Genomic DNA, 26,598 nt, shown 5'->3' on the forward strand with positions numbered 1-26,598 from the left:
AATGGGAGGGGAAGCCCTTGGTCCTGTGGAGGCTTGTAGCCCCAGTGTAGGGAGATGCTAGAGGGGTAAGTTGGGAATGGACAGGTAGGTGGGTGGGGAAGCACCCTCTTAGAGCCAAAGGGGAGGGGGATGGGATGGAGAGTTTACAGAGGGAAGCGTGGGAAGGGGGACATTTGAAATGTAAATAAATAAAATAGCCAATTAATAATAATTAAAAAAAAATTCTCATGATCCAGACTTTTACATTAACAAAAGAACTAGTAAGGAACTATAAAATAAAGTCATCGAACAAGGTGACTACCAATACTTTATAAACACCATCAGTGGAGCTGTGACAGGCTGCTCCTATTCAACCATCACTGTCAGTGCCACTTCAACAAGGAGGGTTCCTCCATGCAAGCTAGCCAAGCACTTGCATCCCCCAGCCAAGCACTATGCTAATAAATGGCTAATGTAAAGCAAAGGCAGGCAGAGAGGACACTGCTGAAAACCTTTAAACACAACTTCACCTTAATGTACTGCTGAACTTGAACAGGCTCAAACCCAGTGAAGAGCACATAAGGCGTCAGCTCTGGAGTCAGCTTCTTAGTGGGAGGTGGCAGGTCTTCAATTCTGTGATGCAAACACACAGGACAGTGATGACTTCAAACAGGTGCTCTTTAGGGAATCTGAAACTTAACAAGCTTTAGAAGTGTGATGGGTAGAAGGGGGGCTCCTGTGATGGATGACAGTCCTTTCTCTCCCACCAATTAACACAGAGTTTCATCACACCTGGAGAACCAAGAATCCAGATCACTCTTGATAAGAACGATGTTCTCAGGTAGACATGGTGGTACCATGTGCCACCACGGTGCCAGCATAGGTACAGTCAGCAAGATCAATTCAAAGCCAACCTCAGGTACATAGTAAGTCTGAAGCCAGCTAGGCTACATGAGACCCTTCCCAAAAAAAGAAAGAAAAGAAAAAATGTATACTGTCCCTATTACTCACTCCCCATCACCGTGGTCCAGTAATGTAAGGAAGTAGCATTAGACCCAGTGTCTAAGTCACTGGTCTACCAGCTTGTCCAGCAGTGTCCACTCTTCACATTAACATGTATGTACCCAGCACAGTGGCTGTTCTTCACATTAAAATGTATTTTTAATATTTTGTATAGGGCTAATGGAACGCAGAGCCTTACTACAGCAGGTAAGGGCTCTACGAGTGAGCACATCTCTCCTACCTTAGGCTTTAAGTGTGTGCAGTGACTGTGGCTGCTCTTACAGGTACGACAGCATACTGAGAAGGCGGCCTAGCACTTCTGTACAGTTCGGTTCTAGCCCTGTCTTCACCGAGGCGCACTGCAGAGCACTTTAAATAAAAGTCTTTGGTCTTGGACATTCACCTTCAATGCCCTCAAATCTTATTTCCCAGTTTCTATGTAAGCGTGATGGTCTGGAAAATACATTCAACCTTATCCATGTCCATAAACTTGAGTTTTCTTCAGCTTGGGTGTGGGTGTGGGAGTGAGGGAAAGAGGAGGAGAAAATGATTGCAAATGGCCAGCCCCTCAACAGTTCCCTCTCAGTAAGTACAATGTGGAGCCAAGAGGTCTTGAGCATCCTAACAACAGAGTCTCCTAGCTTGCTTCAGTTCAATGTTGTTTCTGCTCTCAGGGTGACAGGACTGCTGGCTAGCCATGCTGCCTCTGGATAAACCAAAAAGTAGGCATGTAATAACAGCCAATCAGCAGGCAGAGTGAAAAGCACAAAAATTACTCAGGAGTTTGTGCTCTTTCCCGAGGTGGCCTCTCTGAGAACTGGAGAACCAAGTGTGGCCCAGCACAGTGCACTTGGAGCACTGCAGAGGGCAGCCTGACTCCCCACAGCACTGCCGCTTCACACATGGTTTTGGTAAAGTTTTGCTTGAGAAAAAGGTCCTGGTTTTTATTTGTAATAAATAAAAAAGAAACATGCTTAATCACTGAGTATCTGTCACATGAGACACTGTGGTATGTCATGAGGCAAAAGTCAATCCTTTTAAGTCCACCTTACAGTTTTAGGTATGTGTTTTGCCTACATGTGTGTCTGTGCACCATGTGCATGGCCCGGTGTCAACAGAGGCCAGAAGAGGTCACCAGGTCCCCTAAAACTGAAGTTATAGGCAATTGAGAGCTGTCACGTGGGTGCTAGAAATAAAACTCAGGTCCTCTCCACGAACAGTCAGTGCTTAACCACTGACCCACCTTCCCAGCCCTTTGGATACAATTTTACTATGAAAACTCTCAGAAACATGATAGTTGGCAGCAGTGTCCCAAGCCGACCTGGAAAGGACAGAGGCGTGTGCGGGACATACCTGGCTCTTTTTGAAGAAGGCTGGATGTTGGCGACCTCATTTGGTTTCAGCTTAGGAGGTAATCTTACACCCTGTAATTAAAATGTGTACTTCAGTCAAACAATCTCCAAGAATACAGAGGCCTCCAAGACACAACACCCCCAACACCTCTGCCCCAATCAACAGGAGAGTCACTGCCCTCACTGCTAGAACAAAGTACTGGCTCAAAAGGAAAGGTGGGCCAGGCCAGGAGCAGAGCCTAGCACCCCAGAGAACCTGCCTTTTCCTTTCTCTCCCACTCCAGTCACCAAATCTTTGGATATTCCCTTCACTACTCAGAATTCTTAACCCTAGCCACCCTCCATCTTTATTCAAATACTCTGTCCCAACCTGGACATGGCAAACATCAGCGCCCTAAACATAGCTCCCTAAAGCAAGACCAACCTCAAACCAGAAGTCACCTGAGGCACACTGGATACCAGGAGACAATCAGATCAACAGTGCTGTTATGAGCAAGGTGAGGTGCTAACCTTGGCAAGAGCCTCATTCATGTACCAGAACCAGCACAAGCTCCTTCAGCAAAAGGCCTTACCAACCAGGTCAAGCCACCACTCCAGGACAGAATCAGGGAATGGAGACTGTCTGTGGGGCCTCCACCTCAGGGGCCACCCACACGCTGCCATTGTTCATTTCTTCATACTGTATGTAAACTCAGTTGGCTGGGCCTGTCTAGGCTAAAGTGAATTCAAGGCCAGACTCCACAAATAAGCCCTTGTAAATACATAAAGAGCTGGGTGCAGAACCAGTGTACTGGCCAGCCTGTGACACTGGCTCACTCTCTACTAAGACTACAAGCCTATTTTAAAAGCACCACATGGTAGCTCACACTTATAATCCTAGCACTGTAGTCATCTTCAGGTATACATTAAGTTCAAGGCCAGCCTGGGCTCTATACGGGACCTGTCTCAAAAAGTAACCAGTGGAGGGTGAAATAGGGTAGGGTGATGCCCTTCCCCAAACTTGTCCCTTGTCACCTTCAGTAGCTGGGAAAGCTAGCCCTGCACTTTCACTAGCTGTAGCACTCAGGAGCTTGGGCCCTGGCACCTCACCCGGACAACACAGTGGAGGCAAAGCACCAGTGAGCCAGTCCCTGAGGGTGTGAGAGCCAGAGAGCTGGCCCAGCCCTTCATAGGCTACAACAATTGGTAGAGTGAACCCCACACCTTGACTGGGTAGCAAAGTGGAGCTGACTCTGGAGGCGTGAGCGTGGGCGAGCCAGGCCCAAGAGCATGAAAGCAGGAGCTGACCCTGCTTCCTGCTGACAGCCTAATAGTATGGCTAAGTGGTGGAACCTCCTGGGGGTTCGGATACGAGAGACCTGGTAAGCTGACCAACTCAGCTGCCACTGAGGCCCTGATCCTAGGCTCTTAAGTTGTCCCCAAATCTATGCCATCTGGGACTGGCTGGGCCATGTGAAATGGCCAGTCCTGCTGGTCCAAAGCTACGTGTGTGGCACAGGGCAGAAGAGGAATGTCCCACAGTAGTCCTGGTGAGGATCCAATACTGATGGTGTCATAGAAGCCAGAGATCCAGAGCCAGACCAACTGACTCATTGCAATGAACATTTTGCAAGTGAAGATGTATGGACAAGAGGGATAAACTACAGTTTCCACAATAAGATGTTTTCTAGGCTTAGTTTTTTGTGTGTCTTTTATTTGGGAGGGGGAGGTTGCAAGGGTGATGGGCAGATATGAAGGGACAGAAAGATGAGTAGAATTGAGGTACATGATGTAAAACTCACAAAGAATCAATAAAAAGTTAAAACAATCACAAAGTGTGTACAGAGGAGAGGGGGGCCTGTAAGAATCAGAGGTCAAGAAGAACTCTGAAGAAGCATGACAAGGCCATTGCACCCATGAACTCACAGTAACTGTAACTGCAGGCAGAAGAGCTATCTACCCAAGTTCAATCCAGTCAATACTCCAGCATGTGGGGTTGGGGGGGGTACCCCTAGCTAAGGAGCTATTGGCAGTAGATGGTTTCTTAGGGAGGGAGAACAAGTTGTCCTTATGAGTGTGGGGCTGGCATACCATCAATAGCTCCGCAGTCACCTTCACTGGGGTCCTCCACGCATCTGAAAGAGACAGATGTCATCTTCCACACAACTATGCTGTAAGCCCTTCTTAGGCAGAGAATCTACATACACAAGGCTTGCCTACAATACTCACGTAAGGCAAGTGTAGCTATGATCCTGCAGCTCAGGTTTCCAGGGCAGGTGACTCACCAAGGGTATGTACTGTGTGCCCAGTAGGACCCACAAAGACTAATACACAGATGCTGGCCATGGGGATAGCTTGTGCTGTGCAACAAAGTGGATCTGACGCCAGATGTGCACTCAAGTCCCTGAAGGACCAAGCAGTGCCTTGGGACAAACAACTCTACAGTGCCAGGTATCCAGCAGGAACCCAGAGTAAAGCTTCCCATGACCAAAGCTTTATAAAACCAAGTGGGCTTCACTGGGGAATGTCAAAACACAACCTGACAGTCAATTCTGAAAGGCAGAATTAAAACCTAGCACCGCATACTTACACAAACACAAATTTTAAGGATAAATAAAAAGATGTCTTTAAAAAGCTGTGTTCCATCTTATATCCCCTATCCTCTGTGGGGCAGTCCTCCACTAAGGGCTGCGCAGTATCAAAGGGCTGAGCACACATGGGGCAGGGCACCATCAAGGGAATGACAGTGAGAAAAGAGCGTCTCAGACACAAACCCACAACCACACCATTTGGAACAGGGCAGCATGGGAGGAAGTGCAGCTATGCAGAGGGACTAAAGGAAGCAGGTATGCATGCAGGCTTGAGGGGACATCAACTGTCACTGACCTAGAAGACCCAAGACCAAGTGTGGAGTGGGAACAAAGGGGTCCGGCAGGTTGAAAGTGGTGTACCGGCTGTACTGCACTTGCCGCAGGGCCTCGAAGTTCCCCAGCAGAATGTCCCCCAGCCACTGTGCGTTCACACATGGGATCCTCCACTCTTTGGCCTTTTCGTACTTCAAGCCGCTTGCTCTTTTTTGTGAGAAATGACATTTATTCAATGTTAGTGTCACTTTACTATGAATTTTCGTCTATTTTCAAAAAAGCTAATAAAACTAATGAAAGTGGCAGGCATGTTTGAGCAAAATTGCCAGTAATCCACGCTATAGGCCAAGGGTACTTAACCTGGGCTCCAACTGAGTCAGGCTCTGATCTGATTCTATTCCAGGTAACTAAACTCATCAATTCAAGTTCAAGTCTTTACAGGTGCTATGCTGACAATACTGTGAATATCAATGCTTTTAAAAAATAGAGACAAAGCCAGGCCTGATGGCATACCCCTTTAATCCCAGCACCCAGGACACAGAGGCAGATCGATTTCAGTGAGTTCAAGGCCACCCTGATGTACACGGAGAGTTCTAGGATAACCAGGACTACTTAGAGACCCAACTTCAAACCACCACCACCACCACCACCAGAGAAACACAAAAGGCACTGAATAGCAGTAAGCTAGTAGTTAAGCTGGAAGACAGACACTCAAGGTCTTTGTGCCATTCTTCTCTGAATCTGTACACTTGAAATCCACACAGAACTATGATGTATGAAGGAAGGACTGCTGCCGGGTGTGGAGGTGCATGCCTGGGATCCCAGCACTGGGGGCTGCAGGCAGGCAGATTTCCACAAGCTTGGCTTATAAGACGCCATGCCTCTCCCAAATCAACCAAACCACCCAACTATCTCTACATGCCTCTCCTTTAGGCAACAGCTTCCAAGCCCAGCTTACTCTTTACAGATGAGGACTGTGTTGCTACGGCACAGGTACCCTGTATACTTGGCACCTGCCAGGTATGCCATTAACTTCAAGTCATCTCTGTCATTGTCAACAAATCCAGTCACAGAGATAATCTGGGGAGAAAAGAACAAATGAAATATAACACAAACAGCTGTGACTACTCTGTCATGATCCGACAGCATTAGGAGATATATCTGGCACTGTCAGCTCTTAAAGCATCTCAAGAGCAACTTCACAGATGGAACATGAAGCACACAGCATCCTGAGGCAAGAAGAGATGGGGCTTCACTCACAGGGCAGTGCTTCTGGCATCTGTGCAACACTGCCCAGGTGATTTCAGGTTACTGTGCTGAGACACACACAGGGCAGGTCTTCATTCTCCTCAATGATCCAGGCTCTGGGTCATTTTGCGGCAAGTATCCACAAGTACTGACTAAGTTCTATCCAACAGTGGGTGACTCACCTAGGTTTTGAAGTGTCAGCAAGGTAAAATGACATGCCTTGTACCAGGCACTGCTACCATAGCCATGGCATGCAGGGGTGAAAGGCAACCCAGGGGTCTGGGACACAAGTGTGGAAAGTCAAGCAGGAGAGGGGAATGGCCTCACATGCTGTGAGCAGGGTTTGCCTCCAGGTGGGAACGCCACAGGAAAATGCAGGGCTCGATGAGGGGGCATCAGCTTCTTCTTCTTCAGCACCGTGTTGAGCCAGTGTGCAGTGACACACCGCTTCCTCTCCCGTAGTGCCTGGCAAACAAAACAATAATTATGTGGTCTCTAACTCTTTGCTATGGGCCAAGATAGAGAACGTGGCTTGCACAATTTAGGGCCACCCTCCCAGAGCAAGTGAATTAAAGATTCCACCTCCAGAGGATCTAAGGCTCCCAGGGTGCCTACATGTTTCATGCACCCACAAAGAAACACACACAATTAAAATTAAACCTAAGAGAAAAACCATAGTCAGAAATGATACAACACAATCCCCCCCCACAAAGAGACACCCTTCATACAAACACATAACCTCTTAAAATTAACCACAGATGAGGTGCTCAGTCCAGAGTAGACAACAGAACCTAACAAGGTGCTCCTAAAGTCAGTGTACATTAGCATTCACCTGTCAACTCACAGGAAGATTTTTACAAAAAGAGAAGAAATGAAAGCCTGAGGGGAAAGAGGCGATGATGGGGAGTTTACAACAGCTCAGGGCTTATGTGCTCTCTTGGGTCTTGGCCTCAGATCCCTTGTATGTAAAGCCCCAGATGGTACCAAATCTCGTGGTGACTAGGAGGGTGTCTTACTTTGTCTATCTCTGCTTGGAATTTCCTATTCCCTCTATTGCCCAAAGCTGTCCACAATAGATAGTATCTAGCCCACCAATGTGGCTTTTTTAATTTTGGAGGCAGGAAAATATTTTTGGAAATTCTAAGAACTACGAGATGGTGTTTGTCTAACATGCATGATCTTCGGTCTGATTCTCTGGCACAATGATATCTGCCTCTATACAGTAAAGATAAAGGGATCACAAGTTGACGATCTTGAACTCTGCTAGGCTGCTGGGACCACATGATGGAGCAGAAATTTCCCTGTCCAATCACTTTAAATATTAAAACAAGAAGCCTGTGATTAGACAGGGGAAAGGGAGGCAGAGCGAGGAGTTTCGGAGATGGGGACAGAGGAGGGGACAGGAGAGGAGAGGGAGATAAAGGAAGATGGAAGGAAAGGAAGACATCTAGATTCCGCATGGCTTTATATAACCACAGATAGTTATGAATATCATAAAAAGATAGAATAATTGGGATAATTTGTCTAATCTAGGTGGTTAGTCAGCATGTATCATTATCAATTGGCTCTGAAATTATTGTGCTGGGATCTTGTAAATTGAGAATTTATTGTTATCTAAACCTGACTGATTAATTATAAGCTTCTCGAGTTTTGGCTTTACCGGGTTACTGAAGTTTGGGACCATTGACCACAGGGGTGGATGGCTGAGAAGGAACAGGCGGCTCTGAGGCAGGCGAACCAGAGCCAGGAAGACCAGCACACAGATAGCCTAGAGGCAGCAGGACAGCAGGCAGAGAGTAGCTGGGTATAGTAATTTCCGATCTTTTTACTATTTCCCACAACAACATGACACTCTATTCCACAAGTAAACACAGCAAGCACTTGCTTCTATGACTGAACATAAAACACTGTGGCATCTTCCCAGCCAGGGCAGCCAGCTGTTCTTACCTGTGCGTACATACTACTGACTTGACTCTCGCAGAGGAGGTGTGTGCACCGGCTTGTGAAAGTAGGGTCCACAGTGCCACCATGTGCCTGGATTATCTACACAAAAGATCCAGCAAACCCGTCACCACTTTCAATTATTCAGGTTGCTACCAACTGTGATTTCAATTCAGCCAGCTATGAACAGAAGCCAGACAACACTGGCACGACTCACTCCCCAATTGCAGAATCTCCCCCAGCACTCAGAGAAATGCTATGCCATTTAGTCACTTCGAAGAAACAGGGATGCAACAGTCTTGCTTAAAACTGAGCTTCACTACAGCATTGCGGACATTTTGGTCAGTGGAGTGTGTTGCAGGACTGCCTGGGCAGCGTACAGTGTCCAGTAGATCCAACTTCACACTGGGAACCAGTGGTCTCTCCACTAACTACCAAATGGCTCTCAGAGCAGATCCACCACCCTAACAAACCTTCACACTGTAGCAGAAAGTCACATCAGAATGTAGTGTGTATCAAAAATAGAACCAATGGGCTGGAGATATGGCTCAGCAGAGATGAATGAGGGGACTCAAGTTGGGCTCCCAGCACTCATGCATCTGCCTGAATCTCTAGCTTCAAGGGATCCGATGTCTTGAGCCTCAGCAGGTACTACATGCTTGTGGCTGGTGTGAACACACACAGAAGCATGCACACACACACACACACACACACACACACACAGAGACATCTATGAAAACTGATTCCAGTTTTGGAAAAGGGACCATTCTATTCTGCTGTGGGTTTAACACCCTTAGTATCAGCCATCACCACAGAAAACTGAACGTTATAGCACACCAGCAGAAATGTAAGCTTAACCCCAAGAAAGACCTGGTCTCGATCTGGCTCTGGTTTTACTCGCCACCTTGCAATGCAGCGTTTATTTTTATTTTAACTGTTTGTAAGTTTGTGACAGACCCAGCAGCTCTCCCCTTCACCTGCTTCCCACTGCCTGAGTTGTGTCTTCTGATAATTACTAATATATTTTAATTCACAAATGCTGCGCTTTCATTGCTTTCTGACTTGACACATTATCCAATGTTCCTGTGTGAAAGCCAAGGCATCCAGGTGGCCAAGAACTCCCATGGCACACTAAGATAAATGTTCCTCCTAGTGCAGGCTTGGTTTCCTGGTGCTGACCACGACCTCATCCCACCTCCACATCTGCTATCTTGAAAGTATCCTACCCAAAGGCTCCTAAACTCTCCAGAGAAATGTGAGGTGCTTTTAAAGTATGTACTCAAAACACAGATCCTCAGGCTTCCTCCCTACATTGCCAGAGACCCTGCTTTTGATCTTGAGTCACTCAAAGAGGAAGGAGTGATTGCTGTACTATGGCCACTCATATAGCTGGAAGGCTCCACAGGGTGGGACCCTGGCTAGCCCAGGGCATGGCAAACACTCCCTCAAGCCTTTTTGGGAGACTTACAGAGGAGGGAAGTAGAACCTTCACTGGCTCCTCCTCCTCGCCTTCCATGTCTCACCTGCCAACTTGTTGGTTCTGTTTCCCATCTACCTGGAGTTCCCTTCATGCTCACCCAAGAACTCCTATTTCTTGGCTGCCATGGACCCTTGCTGGATTAGTTGCTAAGGAGAGGTGTGAGGGAGGTGAGCACTTTGAGCTGGACACCTGTACCCATCCTCACTCTGCTCCCACATTCATGTGAAGGGCAGGCTGCAGAGTACTAGACTCAGAAATCACCACCCTCAACAGATACTGGCTCTACATGCTGTACTGAGCTGCAGACCATGTCCTGGCCTTGATCACAGTCTCCCTTCACAGCCTCTAGTTTTTCAAGTGCTCTGAATTGTCCCTGCTCCAGCACTGTTCTCCCCTGCTCAGTCTGCCAGTGTGTCCATTGGGGTAAGTTGTTCTTGACAGCTCTCTTCCCTTCTTTGTCCCAATTCCTATCACGTGGTGTTGCAAGGCTGGGGGCTTGGCACAGTGCTCTGAACCTCTTGCTTTCCGACAGTAATAGAAGGCAGAAATCAGAAAAAAAAAAAAAAAAATGAAAAAGAAAAGCAAGGCCAGGAGACCCATGCTGCTGCCCTTGTCATTGTCAGAGCCCTCAAGCGGACTTGAGGAGACCAAACCGACTGGGAGGGAGTGTTGGCTTCAAAAGCTTGTCCAACACATAAGAGGCCCTTGGCTCACTCCCCCCAACCCCCTGCAAACTGGGTGTGGTGGCACATGCTTTAATCAAGTGACTGAGAGAAGTTGTTCAAGTTGATCTTTGGAGTTCAAGCACAAATTCTAGAGACTCTACCTCAAACAAGCATATGAAACATCAAACTTTACTATTTCATGGTCTTGGATTCTGGTTCTACATCTTCAGGAAACTTCTCAATGCCCCACTTCACAGCTCCCTATTCTACCCTACTTTTCTGACCCTACAGCCCCCCAACACCCTCTGGCTCTCCAACCCTATCTTCATGCATCATCCTCTCCTGGCTGGCCTACCACTCATTCTCCTTGTGAGCCCAGAGTGTATACCTTACCACACAACATAGTATCTAACTATTCCATTCACCCCTTTTCTGTACGGCTTGTAAGGAAAATCCAAATTTTACTGCCATAGCATCTAAAAAACTATTGGAAGACAGCCTTTGTCTTTTGTCCTCCCTGACACACCCAGGATGAGACTTGATGACAGCCCCCATGAGTGTTGCAGGCTGCTCTGACCAGATCATCCCCTCCTAGCCTTGCTCTAAGTCCTCCTGTGGACACCAGCTTTAACATAGCTCTGTGCACTCCTGACGCTTTCCAGGCTCCTCCTAGACCTGCTCTGTGCATACCACCACCCAGCTTGCTTCTGTGCTGTCAGCTTGCCCAGCCTCTCCCAATTCAACATTGCCATCTTGCTGCACACGTGGCATCTGGCAGAGGTTTAAGCACCAGCAATGCTTATAGAAAAGAACAGTCTAGCTATGCTTCTATCCTAAACTTGGTTTTTATCTAAAGCAGGGAGAGAAAGGGATTGCTCCATTTTGATTTGTAGCATGATTGCAAGGAAGACTTTTCAAAGTTTTCTTTTTTATCCATAACAAAGAACAAATAAAAAGAAAAATATACTACCATTCCACAATTACACCAGAAGTCAGTTACACATAACCATTACCCCTGAAGGAATTTTAAGAACCATGAAGCCCAATACTCCACCTGGTACCTAAGCAACAGAAGTCCAGAAAGTGATGGGTACCTCCATAGAGGGCAGCACTGAGGAAGGCACCCTCCAATCCCCACCCACCCACCAAAGTGCACACAGGGAAGCCAACCCAACAGGCACACAGCCCCCGGCTTTCCCAGCTCACCCTTTTCCAGGTGGCCAGCAGCTGCTTATCCGACATCTGCTCGGGATAGTCCGCAATTGCAAACACACATCCTAGCAAGAAGCTTTCTTCTGGAACTAGAGTAACAGACATTAACAAAAATTAAAAGCGCATTTTGATGAGTTTAGTTTGAATCCATAATCTAACTACATCTGGAAAGTTGCTACAAATATACTAATCTATCTAAAAACCAGATCATTAAAAACAAGACATAATTTAGGTCTAAGTACTAAATCCTCAGCATTGCTCCTGAGGCAGCCTCGACTCTTGATGCTGGTCCTCACTGCAGTGTGTGCAAATACAAAATCTCACTGTAGCGCCTGCTCAACAGGTATGAGATTCACACTCCACACCACAATTACTTGATAGGCGCCATGCTCTTGTGCAAGCTTGTAACTTGTGAGAAAATAGGAACCAGTACTAACTCTCCACTGCTGGGTCATGTCCAAAAAGCTGCTGCGGCTGTTGCTGAGGTGGGGGCTGCAGGGGCAGCTGCAGGGGCTGCTGGGGTAGAACCTGGTGCTGTAGTGCCTGGGACGTTTGGCTCAAGTGTGCTGCTTGATTCTGCATCTGCTGCTGCTGCTGCTGCAAGCGTTGGAGCTGCTGCTGCTGTTGCTGCTGCTGGAGAAGGTTATGCTGCTGCTGCTGTTGCTGCTGCTGGAGCTGTGCTAACTGGTGCTGCTGGAGCTGCAACTGATGGAGCTGCTGCTGCAGAGCATGCTGCTGCTGAAATGGCTGCAACTGCTGTTGAGGGCGATGCAACTGCTGCTGAGGGTGTAATGGTTGCTGTGGAAACTGGAGCTGCTGCTGAGAGAACTGATGCTGATGGACTTGCTGCGGGAACTGATGTGATGACGGCTGGGGGTAGGGCTGGGGCTGCTGGGGCTGCTGCTGGGGCTGCTGCTGTTGCTGGAGCTGCATGATCTGGGGCTGGAGGTGCAGGGCTGGGTGCTGCTGCTGGGGCTGCTGGGAAGGGTGGTGCTGCTGCAACATATGTGTCTCGGGAGCACCTTTAGCCTGGCCAAACAGAACAGCACTGGCATTGGGGTGTCCCTGCTGGCCATGCACCACCTGCTGCTCTAGGTTTTTTGTGGGTGCTGAAAGGGATTGTAAGATCTAGAAAACAAAAAGAGGGCCAAGTTGCTACTAATAATTGCTGAGAGGCACACCGGCTCCTAGGTGCGTAACAGTGCATTCGTGCAGCTGATATGCCAAACTGCTACAAAATGGAGACCAGACAGCAGCACCACACTGCTCTCACATGTGTACTTTGTATGTACTTTGTATTCAACATCCAGAGAGCAGAACACTGAATTATAAAACAGAAAATAGAGTAACAAACACAGGAGATGCTCTGCAAATGGAGTGCTTGCTACCCAAGCCTAGCAACACAAGTTCAAGCCCTGGAAACCACTGTAGAAAGACAAACCCAATCCCTACCCAACCCACAGCCTGACACACACACACACACACACACACACACACACACACACACACACACACACACACACACACACTGGGAGCACTGATTCACAGAGCTCCTGCATCTTAAAGAACAGGGACAGAAGAGCAAAACAAACAAGTGTCAGTATTTGGTCTTGTGCAGGCCTGAGCAGCCCGGGTTACAGGGAACGAGGCAATCTCCCCAGCAATTCCCTCCTCTGTAGCCTGCTTTGGCCGCTCTGCTTCTAACTGACTAGGGTGCAGTGGAAAGTGGCAGCTTTGGCTCAGGCCTTTCCACAGGTGGAGCCATGTTCTACTTCTTCCTGCTTCTAAGAGTTATCCCTTCAGATAAGGCAGGGGATCCACTGTTACCAACAAAGCAGCTCAGGCCACAGCTACAACTCTTTCTCTTGCACTGCACCTTGCCCTAGGCAGTAGATTTGACACAGAAAAGGAATGGAAGGACTCCAGCTAAAGGTGTACTTAAAGGCACACGTTAGCTGGTATAGACTTGAATTCCAACACGTGGAAAATGGAGGAAAGCATCAGGAGTTCAAGGTCACCCCTGGCTACACAGGGAGTTCAAGGCTAGCCTGAGCTACACAAGATAATCATTATTATTGTTGTTCTTGTTGTAATGAAGATTGATGATGGTGATGGAGGAGAAGGAGGAGGAAGAGAAGGGAAGTGCTGGGGAGTAGGTATGCCAGCCTGATAACCAGAGCTCTGATCTCTAGAACTCACATAAGAGCTAGGCACAGGAAAGAGTACATGTACCTTTGATCTTAATGCTCTTACAGGGAGGAGGGAGGCAGAGGCTAGAAATATAGGGACGCTCATAGGTCACAGACTAGCTACACAGCAGTGTCCCAAACATGAGGGAAGGCAGGACCTGACACTTAACGTCTTGCTCTGACTTCCACATGAACGCTGTAGAACAAGCACATCCACATACATGTATAAACATGCACCTACATGCAAAGATCTTTTTAAATGAATAGTGTTAATTTTAGTAGCACATATATTAAACCTGGAATGATACAGAAAATATTATCAAGCTCAAGAAGTCTCAACCCTACACAAAGAACTATAGGCAACCAAGGAAAGCTGAGAGCAGTAGTCTTCCCCAGGGAAAAGACAGCCACTGGTTATCCTATACCAAATTGCCAGGTCTAAAACATGCAAACCTACAAACAGCATACAGACTATGCAGGCTATCTTTATCTATTGAGGTGTATACACACAGATGTAACAATGAATAGAAAAGAAGTCATGAATATGAAAGAGAACAAGGGGGATGTGAGAGGGTTGGGAGGAAGGAAAATGGAAAATGATGTAATTATATTAAAATCTCAAAAAATAAGGTTCAGACTGATGAGATGGCTCAGTGGTTAAGAGCACTGACTGCTCTTCTGGAGGTCATGAGTTCAAATCCTAGCAACCACATGGTAGCTCACAACCACCCATAATAAGAAACAAAAACAAAAACAAAAAAGAAAAGAATAAGGTTCGTGAAAGCAGTCTCTTTTTTTCGCTTTTGTTTTGTATGTAGACATAGGCAGTACCAAAACCAGTACTTAGAATGGACGGCTTCTTGAGAAATCATTACAGCTATTGACTCTCCTTCCTCAAACAAGAGGAGGCAACAGATGGGACAGATGCAGAGATGGCCTGCCACGTGAATAGGCAAAGCGGCCATCTGCCACACTGGTGTCCTCCACACAAGGACCCTAAGAGATGCCTTGTAACACAGGAGCTGCTGCCAGGACAAGCACAGGAGAATGTGAACCAGGGAGGCCCTCCAGACGGACTTCTGGGTCTGAGAGAACAGTAGAATGCAGCAGACTCTGACATGTATGTAAGGAAGTCATATGGTAAAATGAGGGCATGAAGCCAGTGGTGGTGATGTCCCTGAAAGGCAGAGGTTGGTGAATCTCCAAGTTCAAGGCCACCCTAGTCTACAGAAAGAGTTTCAATACAGCCAAGGGCTGCAGGAAAAACTCTGCCTCAAAAAAAAAAACCAAAAAACCAAAAAAACAAAAAACAAAAAAACGAAAGGGAAAAGGGCAGACATGTTCCTGCCCTGGGCTTAGAAGCGAAGGTTGAAATGTTGCTATGCCATAGTTGCCTCAGTATAAACAAGAAGAAACAGTGGGCAGTCAGGAAAGCCTGGCCAGGCAAGGACAGCCTGAGTGATGGAGACAAGCATGCTCCCTCCCATCTCATTTGCCCCAAGCTGAGAACAAAGCAACCGGAGGGACCCAAGGGAGAGGAAGAGTCCCAAGGACTGGCCATGTAGCCATGCTACCTACAGCAGCAACTCTGTACTCCCCTCCTCTGAACAGCACCACTGGAGTTCCTGTGAGAATATAAAAAGCACTATGGTGCACACCACACAAGCCCTAGCTGGGACAGGAGTTTGAGTCACTTCCCCCTCTCCACCTTGGTCAAAAAGTCAAGTAAGCCTCCCTTGTTTAACATTCTGAAATTCATTTTCTGCACACAGTGGTAAAGACTCTCAGAAAGCGACATAGTGACCTGAACCTACCTTTGCTGTGGCTAGCTGAGTCGGTTCCATTCTAGAGCCAGTGTCATAGGGAACAGTGTCAGAGCAACCCCAGCCCCTCAGATCGGCAAGAAATCATCGACTAAGCCTGTTCCTACTCTGAGAGTGGGGGAAGGGCAAAGCCCATGCCTTCAACATAGAATGCATGGCTGCCACCCAGAACTTCTCATGGAAGAGAGGAAGATACAAAGACAAAAGCCTCACACCTCCATCTAGATTCACACCAGCTGAGATCTTTTTAGTCAATATTTCCAAGCGCTTACAGGCAGGGCAAATCCACCTGTACAGCCCAGGTCTGTTCACCAGAGCTAGCTCACCTTCTAATCTCTCCTCCACGTGGTGTTGTCCCTCTCTCAAGACCTGAGGTCAGAAATGTCTATCCTCTCTGCTTCCAGACTACTGACCAACATATCCTTCCAACTGTCACTAGGCCCACTAACTTTCCAACACTCTTCCTGATGTCCTCCACTGCTCTCCCAAGCCCCATCCTCTTTGTAGGTTTGGGGCCACATGGCTCCTGCCTCCTGGACACTCATGTGCAGGAAGGCCGGGCGGTACACCCTTCACACTCAGGCTGGAAGCACACCTCTGTGCGGTAGCCCCTACCCCCAAGCACGCTTCCCCACAAGCAGACATGCCTGCTATGTCAGCTCTGAGGCCTCCTCAACGCCACATCTTCCCAGACACAGTGTCACTGGCTGTGGTCAGTCACAAAGGAATACCTGGATTGTGAATAGTTACTTGACATCTGGGAGGGACAGAGATAGTCAAACAGGGCAGTTAAAATGGGACCTTGGGCCACCAGAGGCTTCATTCCTAAAGGTGCTGCAGTTTCTGTGCACTAGGCCATTTTCCTGTTCGGTTATTTATTTTATGAAAATGGTTGTTTTGCCAGCAGTATGCCTATACAACATGCATGCAGTGACTGCTGAGACCAGAAGAGGGTGGTAGATAGCACGGGACTGGTGTTACAATGGTTGTAAGGGACCACATGAGTGCTGGGAATCAAAGGCAGGGACTCTGCAAGAGCACTCAGTACTCTTGACCACAAAGCCATCTCCAGCCGTAAACATAGCCAGTTTTCATCATACAATAACCACCAAAGAAGCCTAAAGACCAGCCTGGGTGGTGAATCTTGGAATCTGGGCAAATGTATCACATTTTACAGTTTATTTTGACCAATACAGAATGTACCTGTCAGTCAACTATACACTTTTGACACCTCCAAAGGGCATGGTCTAGGCTGTCTGTACCACTTCCCTGTCTACCACTCTCTCCACAAAACTCTAGCTACCCCTCATCTTCCCTCTCTCCAGCATGGGCTCCCTCTTATTTCCCATGTCACATTAAAGTTGTGGTTGCCAACCTAACGTAGTACTGGTCATACCTGGTAGCACTGCCTTCCAGTTTTTGAATCAATCAGCTGGCAGTCCACCATTCTCCTCAGACCTGGATAACCCTCTTCTCTCTACCCTACCTCAGCAGCTAGCTGTTTTCTTTTAAGAATGCCTGGAGTTGCCTAGATCTGTCCTCTCCACTGTCTCTAGAATCCCAACCATCAGCATTCACGTTAACTTAACAGACAAGGTGTTAAGCATCTCTAACCAACAGAAGCTATTAGAGGTGGTTGTGAGCCACCATGTGGTTGCTGAGGATTGACCTCAGGACCTCTGGAAGGGTAGCCAATACCTTAACCACTGAGCCATCTCTTCAGCCTGGCAAAATGATTATCACCCAGGCCATCCACAGTTCTCTAAGTCTACCGTAAATGGCACTGGGTCCTGCCTCAGGTTGTTACCACACTTGAAAACCATTAAAGGGGGAAAAAAAAAAAAGAAGAAGAGAAAAGAACAGAGCTGGAGAGATGGCTCAACCGTTAAAAGAGGTCCTGAGTTCAATTCCCAGCAACTACATGGCGGCTTACAACCATCTGTAATGGGGATCCGATGCCCTCCTCTGGTGTGTCTGAAGATAGCGACAGTGTACCCACAAACAAGAAATAAATAAATAAATCTAAAACAAAACAAAACAAAACCAAAAAACAAAAAACCTTCCAGAGTTGAGAAGCCACCACAGACAGCAGTTCTTGAATGGAAGGAGTTGACTGCCTATGCCTGGCTACTCCCAACATTCCCACCATGACCCTGGACTCTTCTCTTGTTCCATCCTACCTCATGCATAGTCTCATCTGCTCTAAAGCTGCCCACACCATCTTCTCTTGCACCACCTCAAACGGTTTCTAGTCCTCACACCTGCAGCTCTTTCAAGTCTCTACTGCAATATAATCTCTGCCCGCTCATCAGGATCCACTCTAGCATAATGTTCTAGCCTCTTATGGACCTTTCCCATTTCCTTCCCCTCTCACCTTCATAAGTTTTCATATAACACCTGCCGGATTTCAGCTCACTTACTGCTCAAAGCCCATGAAGCTTCCCAGGAAGGAAGTGCACACTCCTCCCATGACCACAAAACAAAGCTCTGTCTCTCCTGGAGCTCTCACACCACTCAAGCAACACCTCATGTTCTCAGAGGACAGCAAATGCTTGCCCACTTTGGGCTGTCACCTAGAACTCTGACCTTGGTTCTCTCACCTTGACACCTGCCAGTCAAGCCTGACTGACATCACCTCCCTCAAAAGATTCTTCCTACTATCAGTGCGACTATGACACTGTAATACATAATAACATGCACCAACAGGGACGCATACAAATACATGGGTTTTTAGGAAACCCACGAAGTTCGCTCCTGGGAGAATAAAAAGGGCCACCCCGCCACGCCAGGCCGTAAAGCCTCATGTAGTGGATAGCACGTATTTGGTTCCCTGCTGGACCAAATGTCACCATGTGATTAAATGTCACCCGCCTGTTTAACATGGATGTAAAGAAATTCCCACAAAAATGGCATCATAAGTAACCTCATCTGAAGGGTCATAAAATCCCACTCTTGAAAGCAGCTTTCAGATTCCCAAGACTTACATGTGCAACATTGGATGGCCGGCTCATCTGCTGGATATCAGCGCTGTTTGTAATGTTTCTCAACGTCCGGACAGCTGGGCTCCAGGTTCCTAGCATTTCTGACCGCTCAGAACTCTGGAGGTTTTGCCCTGGGGCCATCAAGTTACCCCGCATGTCAGGAGGCAGAATGTCCCCTGGGACAGGTGGGACATTGGCACACAGATTAATGAGTCCCGGCCCTTTTCCCTGAGGCAGCCTGCGCTGGGCTGTGCTGAGCGGTGGGGCTTCAGCAGGGGCCCAGTTCAAGCTGCGCTCCTGCTTCTCAGGGGACGAGTCCGAAGAGTCATCAAACATCAACTCCCCTTTGGACACCTCGGCCCTGGGCTTGGGAGAGCACGGCTGGCCAGCAGGGGAGGCCTCTGCAGAGCTGGCTGCACTGGACTTCTCAGTGCTGCCCTCGTTCTGTGAGTCCTGCTCCTCGTCTCCCTCTTCCTCCTCCTCCTCTTCTTCCTCCTCATAGATGATCAGACGTGGGTGATAAAAAGCTTCATCCTTCCTTCTCTTCTCAGACACACAGTCCAGGACCCAGTCAGGGGTGACAATCTTAATGCTTGGTCTCTTGACAGCACGCTCGTATTTCTCCTAGGAATAAAACATAACGTACTAAATGACACTTTAGATCTCTTCCTATAACCATGCATTTGGCAAGGAGTTTTAAGAGGGATATGGATACAAAGCTGCTGATGTGCCTGCCATGCTACCCAGAGAGGAAAAACTCATGACTGGACCTGTGTGCTAGAGCTGTAAGAGGCACCACAAGAAGAGGTCTTGACTGTAGTAGGAAGCTTGCAAGAACTGGTTTAAATCAACTTTTATAGGTAACATTTTAAGTATATACAGAGCTAGAAATCTTATGGAAAATAAAGCGAAGAGCTAGTATCTCTACTTAGACACATTAATGCTTTTTGCTGAGCCAGCAGTCCAAGACAGTCTTGACCCTCACTTAAAGGCACTGTGGGCAGGTGCCTTCAGGTCAATGCAATAGGAGTGGTCATAAGGACGTAGCTGTACAGTAAGAATACAATTTAAGGTCGGGCAGTGGTGACGTACGCCTTTAATCCCAGCACTTGGGAGGCAGAGGCAGGCGGATTTCTGAGTTCGAGGCCAGCCTGCTCTACAGAGTGAGTTCCAGGACAGCCAGGGCTAGACAAACAACTTAAAACCAACACTAAGTGACTAAGTGACAGGGTATGATCTCAGTATTAAGTGCCAACTTGGCTCTTAGGAGGCAGGCATCTGGGTATCTCTGTAAAAAATTATCTTGATTATAATGAACCCATATGAGAAGACTATTGACTGTGGGCAGGATGATGTCCAGAGAATCCTGGACAGGATGATGGGGAGGACAAGCTGAGCACTGTCGTGTATGTGCTCAACGGTTCCCTTCTTCTGACTGTGCACACAATGTGACTAGCTCCCTCATTCCCTCCCATGGTGGAGTTTCTCCCTTAAGCTGCTTTTGCCAGTCTTTTCTTATAGCTACAAAAAAGGTCAGAGAAGCCAGGCGGTGGTGGTGTACGCCTTTAATCCCAGCACTTGGGAGGCAGAGGCAGGTGGATTTCTGAGTTCGAGGCCAGCCTGGTGTGGTCCACAGAGTGAGTTCCAGGAAAGCCAGGGCTATACAGAGAAACCCTGTCTCAAAAAAAAAAAAAAAAAGGTTAGAGAAGACCTGGCAGGAGCAGGATCTGGGACTGCCTCCCAGGTAGGCTGTGACTGGGATAAGATGGTAGCTAACATCTGCCTAGTGAGGAGAGCAGACAGACACAGAAGTTAGTGAGGGCCAAGAAAGTAGGAGGCAGGGGCCTGCCTCTGGGAAGCTTCTTGAAGAACCAAAAATAATAAAAGTGTCTTTTTAAAAAAGTGTGTAAGTACTGTGTAGTCAAGTCATACCTCTTTGCTTCTCTCTGGCAATGCATGGGCCTAACTAGCGTCCACATCCTTCCACAGAGCACCCAGCCAGGCACAGCTGCAGTTTACACTGGGGTAAGGGACTGCAGCAGCTGAGCAGGGGCACGGCAGGCTGGAGGAATGCTTCCACGCCTGAGAAGGCAAGGCTCTGTAAAATCCTTATTCCTCATTGGTGGAGATTTACCTTCACAGTCTACTCCCACTGGCTACTTTGCAAAGTGGCTCAAGAGAAATGAAGGAAAGAGGAAGGGCAAATACTGGAAATTCAGCAGGTATTTTGTGTAAGCAAGTTTTACAGGGGGATTAAAAGATCTGAATTTCTAGCTAGGTCTAAGTGACGTACACACCTTTAAACCCAGCGCTTGGGAGGTAGATGCAGGTAGATCTCTGAGTTCAAGGCTAGTGTGGTCTACAAAGTAAGTTCCAGGACAGCCAGGGCTATATAATGAAAAAGCAAAACAAAAAGATTTGAATTCCTTTGCATCCAAGTTTTAGGAGGTGGGATAGATACAGTATGGGTCCTTGGTGGGTCAGTTACCTTTCATAGGAAAAAAGTCTCTTGCACTAATGAGGCTTAGGCCAGCCAAGGCCACACAGTGAGATCCTGTCTCAAGCAAAGTAACAACTAAGCAAAGAAAATGAGCAGGGCTGGGATTGCAATGACAAAGGCCACAGCTAACCATGAGTTGGTTCCAACTGCTTTGCTCTAAACATGTATACGTACACATGAGGAGAGCAAACAGCACTGCAGTGCCTCAGGAACAAACTCGTGATGCCTTCATTCTCCACCCACCCATGCACATCCTCCTATTCTGATATGCACACTAGAAGGCTAGTACCCTTGGTTTTTATTGTTTTTCCCTCCACATTACTGAGGATGAGACTGAGGGCCTCACGCATGTGAGGCGAGCACTCGCCATAGCCCAGAGCAGACCATGCTATATCAGCATCAACAGCAGAGGGTATGAATCTGCCAATCTCCTGCTGACTGTCCAACGTTCTGTGAAAACCCAGATTCCCTGAAAGAACTGCAAATGTGCCTAAACCACTGAGCCATCTCTCCAGACTCCAGGTACTCCATGAATGAGTTAAGTAACTACTTCAGGCTGAAATTCAAAGACTTAATACTCACAGACCAACTGTGATGGCTATCTTGATTGTCAACTTGACTACATTTAGAATGAAGTACAATCCAGAAATAAAAGGCACACCTGTGAGACTATTTTTGACTTGGTTTGAAGTGGGTGAATCTAGTCTGGACCTTTGAGGTGGAAGACTCATGCCTTTCATCTAGAAGACACACCTTTAATCTGGGCCACACCTTCTACTGGAAGCGGACATTGAAGCTTTTGCTTTTTGCTTGTTTGCCCTGCCTTGCTAGTTAAACCATCCCTTCACTGTCATTAGAGCCTGTCTTTGGAACCAGAGTCTATTAAAGGATAGCTGAGATATCCAGTCTTGTGGTCAGAGCAACTTCTGGATACTTGGACCTTCCGCTCATAGCCTACACTGTTGGAGCCTGTGAGTGATGTAATAAACTCCATGTAACTGTTTACCTGTCTACTTATCATCAATCTACCTATCCATCCATCCATCCATTTTCCTGCCATTCATCCATCCATAGACTGATTCATTCTATAAGTACTGCCTGTCTATAGAACCTTGACAAATATGCCCACCCTATTCGTAATATTTCCTCTTAAGTTCGTAATTTATAATCTGCCATATTATGGCAGACACTAACATAAGCCGCTTCTGTACACAAACTCCAGTCACTGCAAGAGCTGCTTTGATTCCTGTGCATGTGTGGCCTAGGAGGATGGTACATTTGCAGTGCTTACCCCCTTTGGCTCTGGGACAATCAAGTGTGTGCACTTCTTGTTAAGGTTTAGCTGGCAACTGCCCCCGTGGAACGTAACCAAGGCCCACAGGGCACTTCTGTCTTCAGACGACACCTGGCGGAGAGTAAGAGATAAAGGCATCACTACACATGCAACTATGTCTCCATTTCCACTTTCTTACATGGTGGTATCCACACCACACACTCATCAGCTGGCGGGGGGATGCTGGTGAGAAACATAAGAACAGCTCGCAGCCACTCTGCTGATCCCAGCAGCTTCATAACGGAAGCCGTTTGCCACGTCACCAACTGAGCATCAGCACCACCCAGCACTGGGGAAGTAGGGGAAGAGCTTGCCTTGCGTATATAAGACCTTGGGCATACATAAGATTCCAAGCACAACAAAATCATTTTTTAAAATTCCCATTTATGGTCGGAGAAAATGCTCAGCAATTAGAGCACAGGCTGCTCTTCTAGAGAATCAGGTTTCAATTCCAGCACCAACATGGCTGCTCAAAATCATCTGAAACTCTAATTTCAGGGGGTCCAACACACTCTTCTGCTCTCCATGGGCACCACACACATGTGGTACACATACAGAGATATATGCAGACAAAACACCCAAACATATAAAATAAAAATAAATCTTTTTAAATTCCATCTGCACAACCAAGGGAATGAAGAGAGGATATGGTCTATAACAAAAACAATACAAAATTCTAAAAAGAGAAGAAAGATATTCCACTTCCCATCATTTCTGAAAATATTCAAAAATCAAAATACTATTTATAGGGGCTGGTGAGATGGCTCAATGAGTAAAGCACATGTTATGCAAGCTAGATGAATGAGCCAAGTCCAATCCCTGCCCACATAAAAGCAGGAGAATCAACTTCACACAACTGTCCTTCAGCTTCCATGTGAGTGCTTTGATAACTGACCCCCCAAAAAAAATCTTACATTTTTATATCACAATTACAAAGAACTCCATCAAAATTGGTAGCAAATCTTAATTATGATATGGATAAAGTCACAAACTAAAAACACAGTGAGTGGAGAGTGAAAGAGAAAGAAAATAAACATTCCATGGCAAAAGCCTAAAGCATGTCAAGTCACAGTCCTTGTGGTTCATGGAGGGTGTCAGGCTCCAGCACTGCCACCCGCCACCCTGCTGCCAACATTACCTGCCTACTATGTGCCAGAAATGGTATCGCAGGCTTCCCTCACTAGCCTGCCTGCGACTGTAACACACGGCACTTGCCACTCACAAAACTGTAAACTCTGGCACCTGACACCCCAGTGTGTCAGCTCAGGGCCAACTCCACTGTCAGACACTGGCCTAAGGCAGGACCTCTGGAAAAGGCCAAACTAACTTTTAAAGGATAAAATTTATTCTGAAAGGCAAAAGAAACACTTAACTTTATCTGACACCAATGGGAGGGGAAGTCCTTAGTCCTGTGGAGGCTCGATGCCCCAGCATAGGGGGATGCTAGAGCAGTGAGGTGGGAGTGGGTGAGTGGGTGGAGGAACACCCTCATAGAAGCAAAGGAGAGGGGTGGAGGGGGAATGGGATGTAGGGGGGAGTTGTGGAGGGGTAACCAGGAAGGGGGATATCATTTGAAATTTAAATGAAAAAATGAGTAATAAAAAAGAAAGAAATGTAATGCTGTATTCACTTTAAGATGAATTACATAGACACATGAATCTTTTCTGGATAAACGTATTTTAAGTTGAGGTTTATGGATAATGAAGAAGCCTGAGTTTGTCTCTATATTTGCTTAAAGTACTGATAAAGAGCTGACTTCTTAATGCCAGCATGTGGTCCCCAAGGATCCAACCTCGTGCAAGCAGTCCTAGGAGCTGTTGTATATTCCACACTACTGATTACTCGGGAGCTTTCCAAAGCCATTTTCAAGTCAGCATCTATTCTATTAGTAGCTTCCTGCAGCACTTGGAGAATGAGGTTTAATTATCTGACAAGAGTGCTCCAATGACTCACTCTGCAATCTTTATTTAAAACGAATGTAAAACCTGATCTAGATGCAGTCTTCACACTTGAATGGCCATGTCCAACACGACCAGCTTCTAATGAGAAACACACCTCACCATGCAGGGGAAGCACCAAAAGAATGGGGTCACTGTCTCTGATAAGCCCCTCCTGTCAACTCAGAGCACATTTGGAATTGAGGTACTGCAAACCCCCACAGCAGCTCAGACCTTTGCCGTAGTGAGACTTGCCTCCATACCCACACATCAGCTACTGGCACCTCCTGGTCAAGGGATATGGGGGTATTTTTATTTTCACTTTTACACTTTTCTGTAATTTCCAGATTTTCAAAAGCAATCTCTTCAAATGGGAGAAAACACTTTTTTAAAAAGCCATTTTCCGAAATCATGTTGGCTCCAACGCTTTCCTGCCTCCTTCCAGTATCAGGCTAACCCCAGCTCTCCAGCATGGGAACCAAGGCAGCTTAGCCTGCCTGGCTCCTACACTAGACACACATAAATGCCACTGTCAAAACACTAAACCACCTATGTACCAAGCTTCCCGCCTGTTGTCACTCCATGGAACCCCTGGCAAGCCAGCAGAAGTATGTGCACTGCCCACAATACAACAATCTGCTTTCTGGTCGCATTGTCCTCCCAATGTAGAATATGGGTCCCTCTGACCTGCCAAAAACTTGCTTACTTACTACCAACTGACACTGCTCTCAGCTAGGCATGGTGGTGCATGCCTGTAAACCCCCAGAATCTGAGAATGGGGACAAAAACTCAAGGCTATCTTCACTGTCTTAGTTACTTTCCTACTGCTATGAAGACACACCACCATGATCAAGTCGACTTCAGAAGAAAAGCATTTAATTGGGGACTTGCTTATACTTTCCCAGTAAGCCCATGATCATCAAGGTAGATGGGAAGGAGGCCAGCAGGCAGGCAAGCTGAGGAGCTTAGAGCTCACATATGCTCCAGAAGCATAAGGCAGAAAGAGAGTAGACCTGGTGTGGGCTTTCGAAACCTCAACACCCATCCCCATTGACACAACTCCTCTAAAAAGGACACATCCTACCTCCTAATCCTTCCCAAAACAATTCCATCAACCAAGAAACCCCTGGAAAGCCAAATATTCAAATATACGAGCCTATGGAGGTTATTTTCTTTCAAAGTACCTACACAGCAAACTTGAGGTTAGCCTGGACTATGTGAGACCTTGACTAAACAAACAAACAAACAACAAAAAGAGTACCCTCTCTTCTAGTCTCCATCCACAAGGAAGGCAGAAGACTAAGTTCCCTCACATGATAAGAGCCTTGAGCGGATCTGCCACAAAATGTGGCTGACACACAACTGCAGCCTTCTCAATCTGAGTTGCATCTGACCAGACTCTCCATCAGGCTCCTGACTCCTCCAAGGCCTTCCCAGCATGCTACTGAGGTCTCAGCCTACAACAAGCACCAAGGAGATGATTTCTGCAGGCAGGAGTCCTCCCCCCCCACCTTCCCCTGGAAGACTCCAGAAGGGATTGCTAGCTCTTCCCAACACTCCGACAAGCAAAGACAGAGGCTTCTGCTCAGGGGGTCGTGCCTGGGTGTGTGTGCAAGGCCTCATGCAATCTTGCTGAAGGGGTGTCAAGCCACGTGGCAGTCTCCATGCATGGCAGAGCCTGACCCTGAGGGCAGTCACCGTGTTGTTCCCACACCTGCACTTTATGTAACAGCACACATTCCTCCATGTGTCTGCCCTGTATGTAGCCTATTCACTTCCTGAGGGGCAAGTTACACTGCAATTAGCATGTACCCAAGTCTCCGAACTGCACACTGTACATATGTGTTAACATAGCTTAAAGAAAATTAACATTTTTTGGCAACCATAAAATATTAGTGTTCTCAATATATACTTGCTAGAGAGCCCTCCTCTTTCTCCGTCACTACAAGTCCAATGTGCTATCGATTGTGCCACAGAACCAAGAACCACCTAGCCCTCCACTTTCTTACAGAAGTGCTTTTGTCAGGAGAGGTGGTGCCATCTCTGAGAGTTCAAGGGCAGCCTGATCTACACAGTGAATTTCAGGAATACACAGAGAAACCCCATCTCAAAA

The 26,598-nt window shown here is 47.1% G+C and overlaps 1 protein-coding gene across 5 annotated transcripts in view; it reads right to left on the reverse strand.

The window, feature by feature from the left end:
- Positions 1-26,598, reverse strand: part of Paxip1 (PAX interacting protein 1) — a 60,211-nt gene that overhangs the window by 20,227 nt on the left and 13,386 nt on the right. For 4 of the 5 annotated variants that reach the window (XM_031380244.1, XM_031380241.1, XM_031380245.1 and 1 more), the window contains 11 exons: positions 22,507-22,620; positions 18,719-19,339; positions 12,160-12,850; positions 11,717-11,811; positions 8,372-8,467; positions 6,752-6,889; positions 6,135-6,256; positions 5,199-5,383; positions 4,404-4,447; positions 2,335-2,405; positions 510-612 (listed from right to left, as the gene is read on the reverse strand). In XM_031380244.1, coding sequence (XP_031236104.1) covers positions 510-612; positions 2,335-2,405; positions 4,404-4,447; positions 5,199-5,383; positions 6,135-6,256; positions 6,752-6,889; positions 8,372-8,467; positions 11,717-11,811; positions 12,160-12,850; positions 18,719-19,339; positions 22,507-22,620 — 2,280 coding nt within the window. The remainder of the gene's footprint in view (positions 1-509; positions 613-2,334; positions 2,406-4,403; positions 4,448-5,198; positions 5,384-6,134; positions 6,257-6,751; positions 6,890-8,371; positions 8,468-11,716; positions 11,812-12,159; positions 12,851-18,718; positions 19,340-22,506; positions 22,621-26,598) is intronic. The other variant, XM_031380243.1, reaches the window with a different exon arrangement.

The sequence above is a fragment of the Mastomys coucha genome, unplaced genomic scaffold, assembly GCF_008632895.1.
Source record: "Mastomys coucha isolate ucsf_1 unplaced genomic scaffold, UCSF_Mcou_1 pScaffold19, whole genome shotgun sequence".
NCBI lineage: Eukaryota > Metazoa > Chordata > Mammalia > Rodentia > Muridae > Mastomys > Mastomys coucha.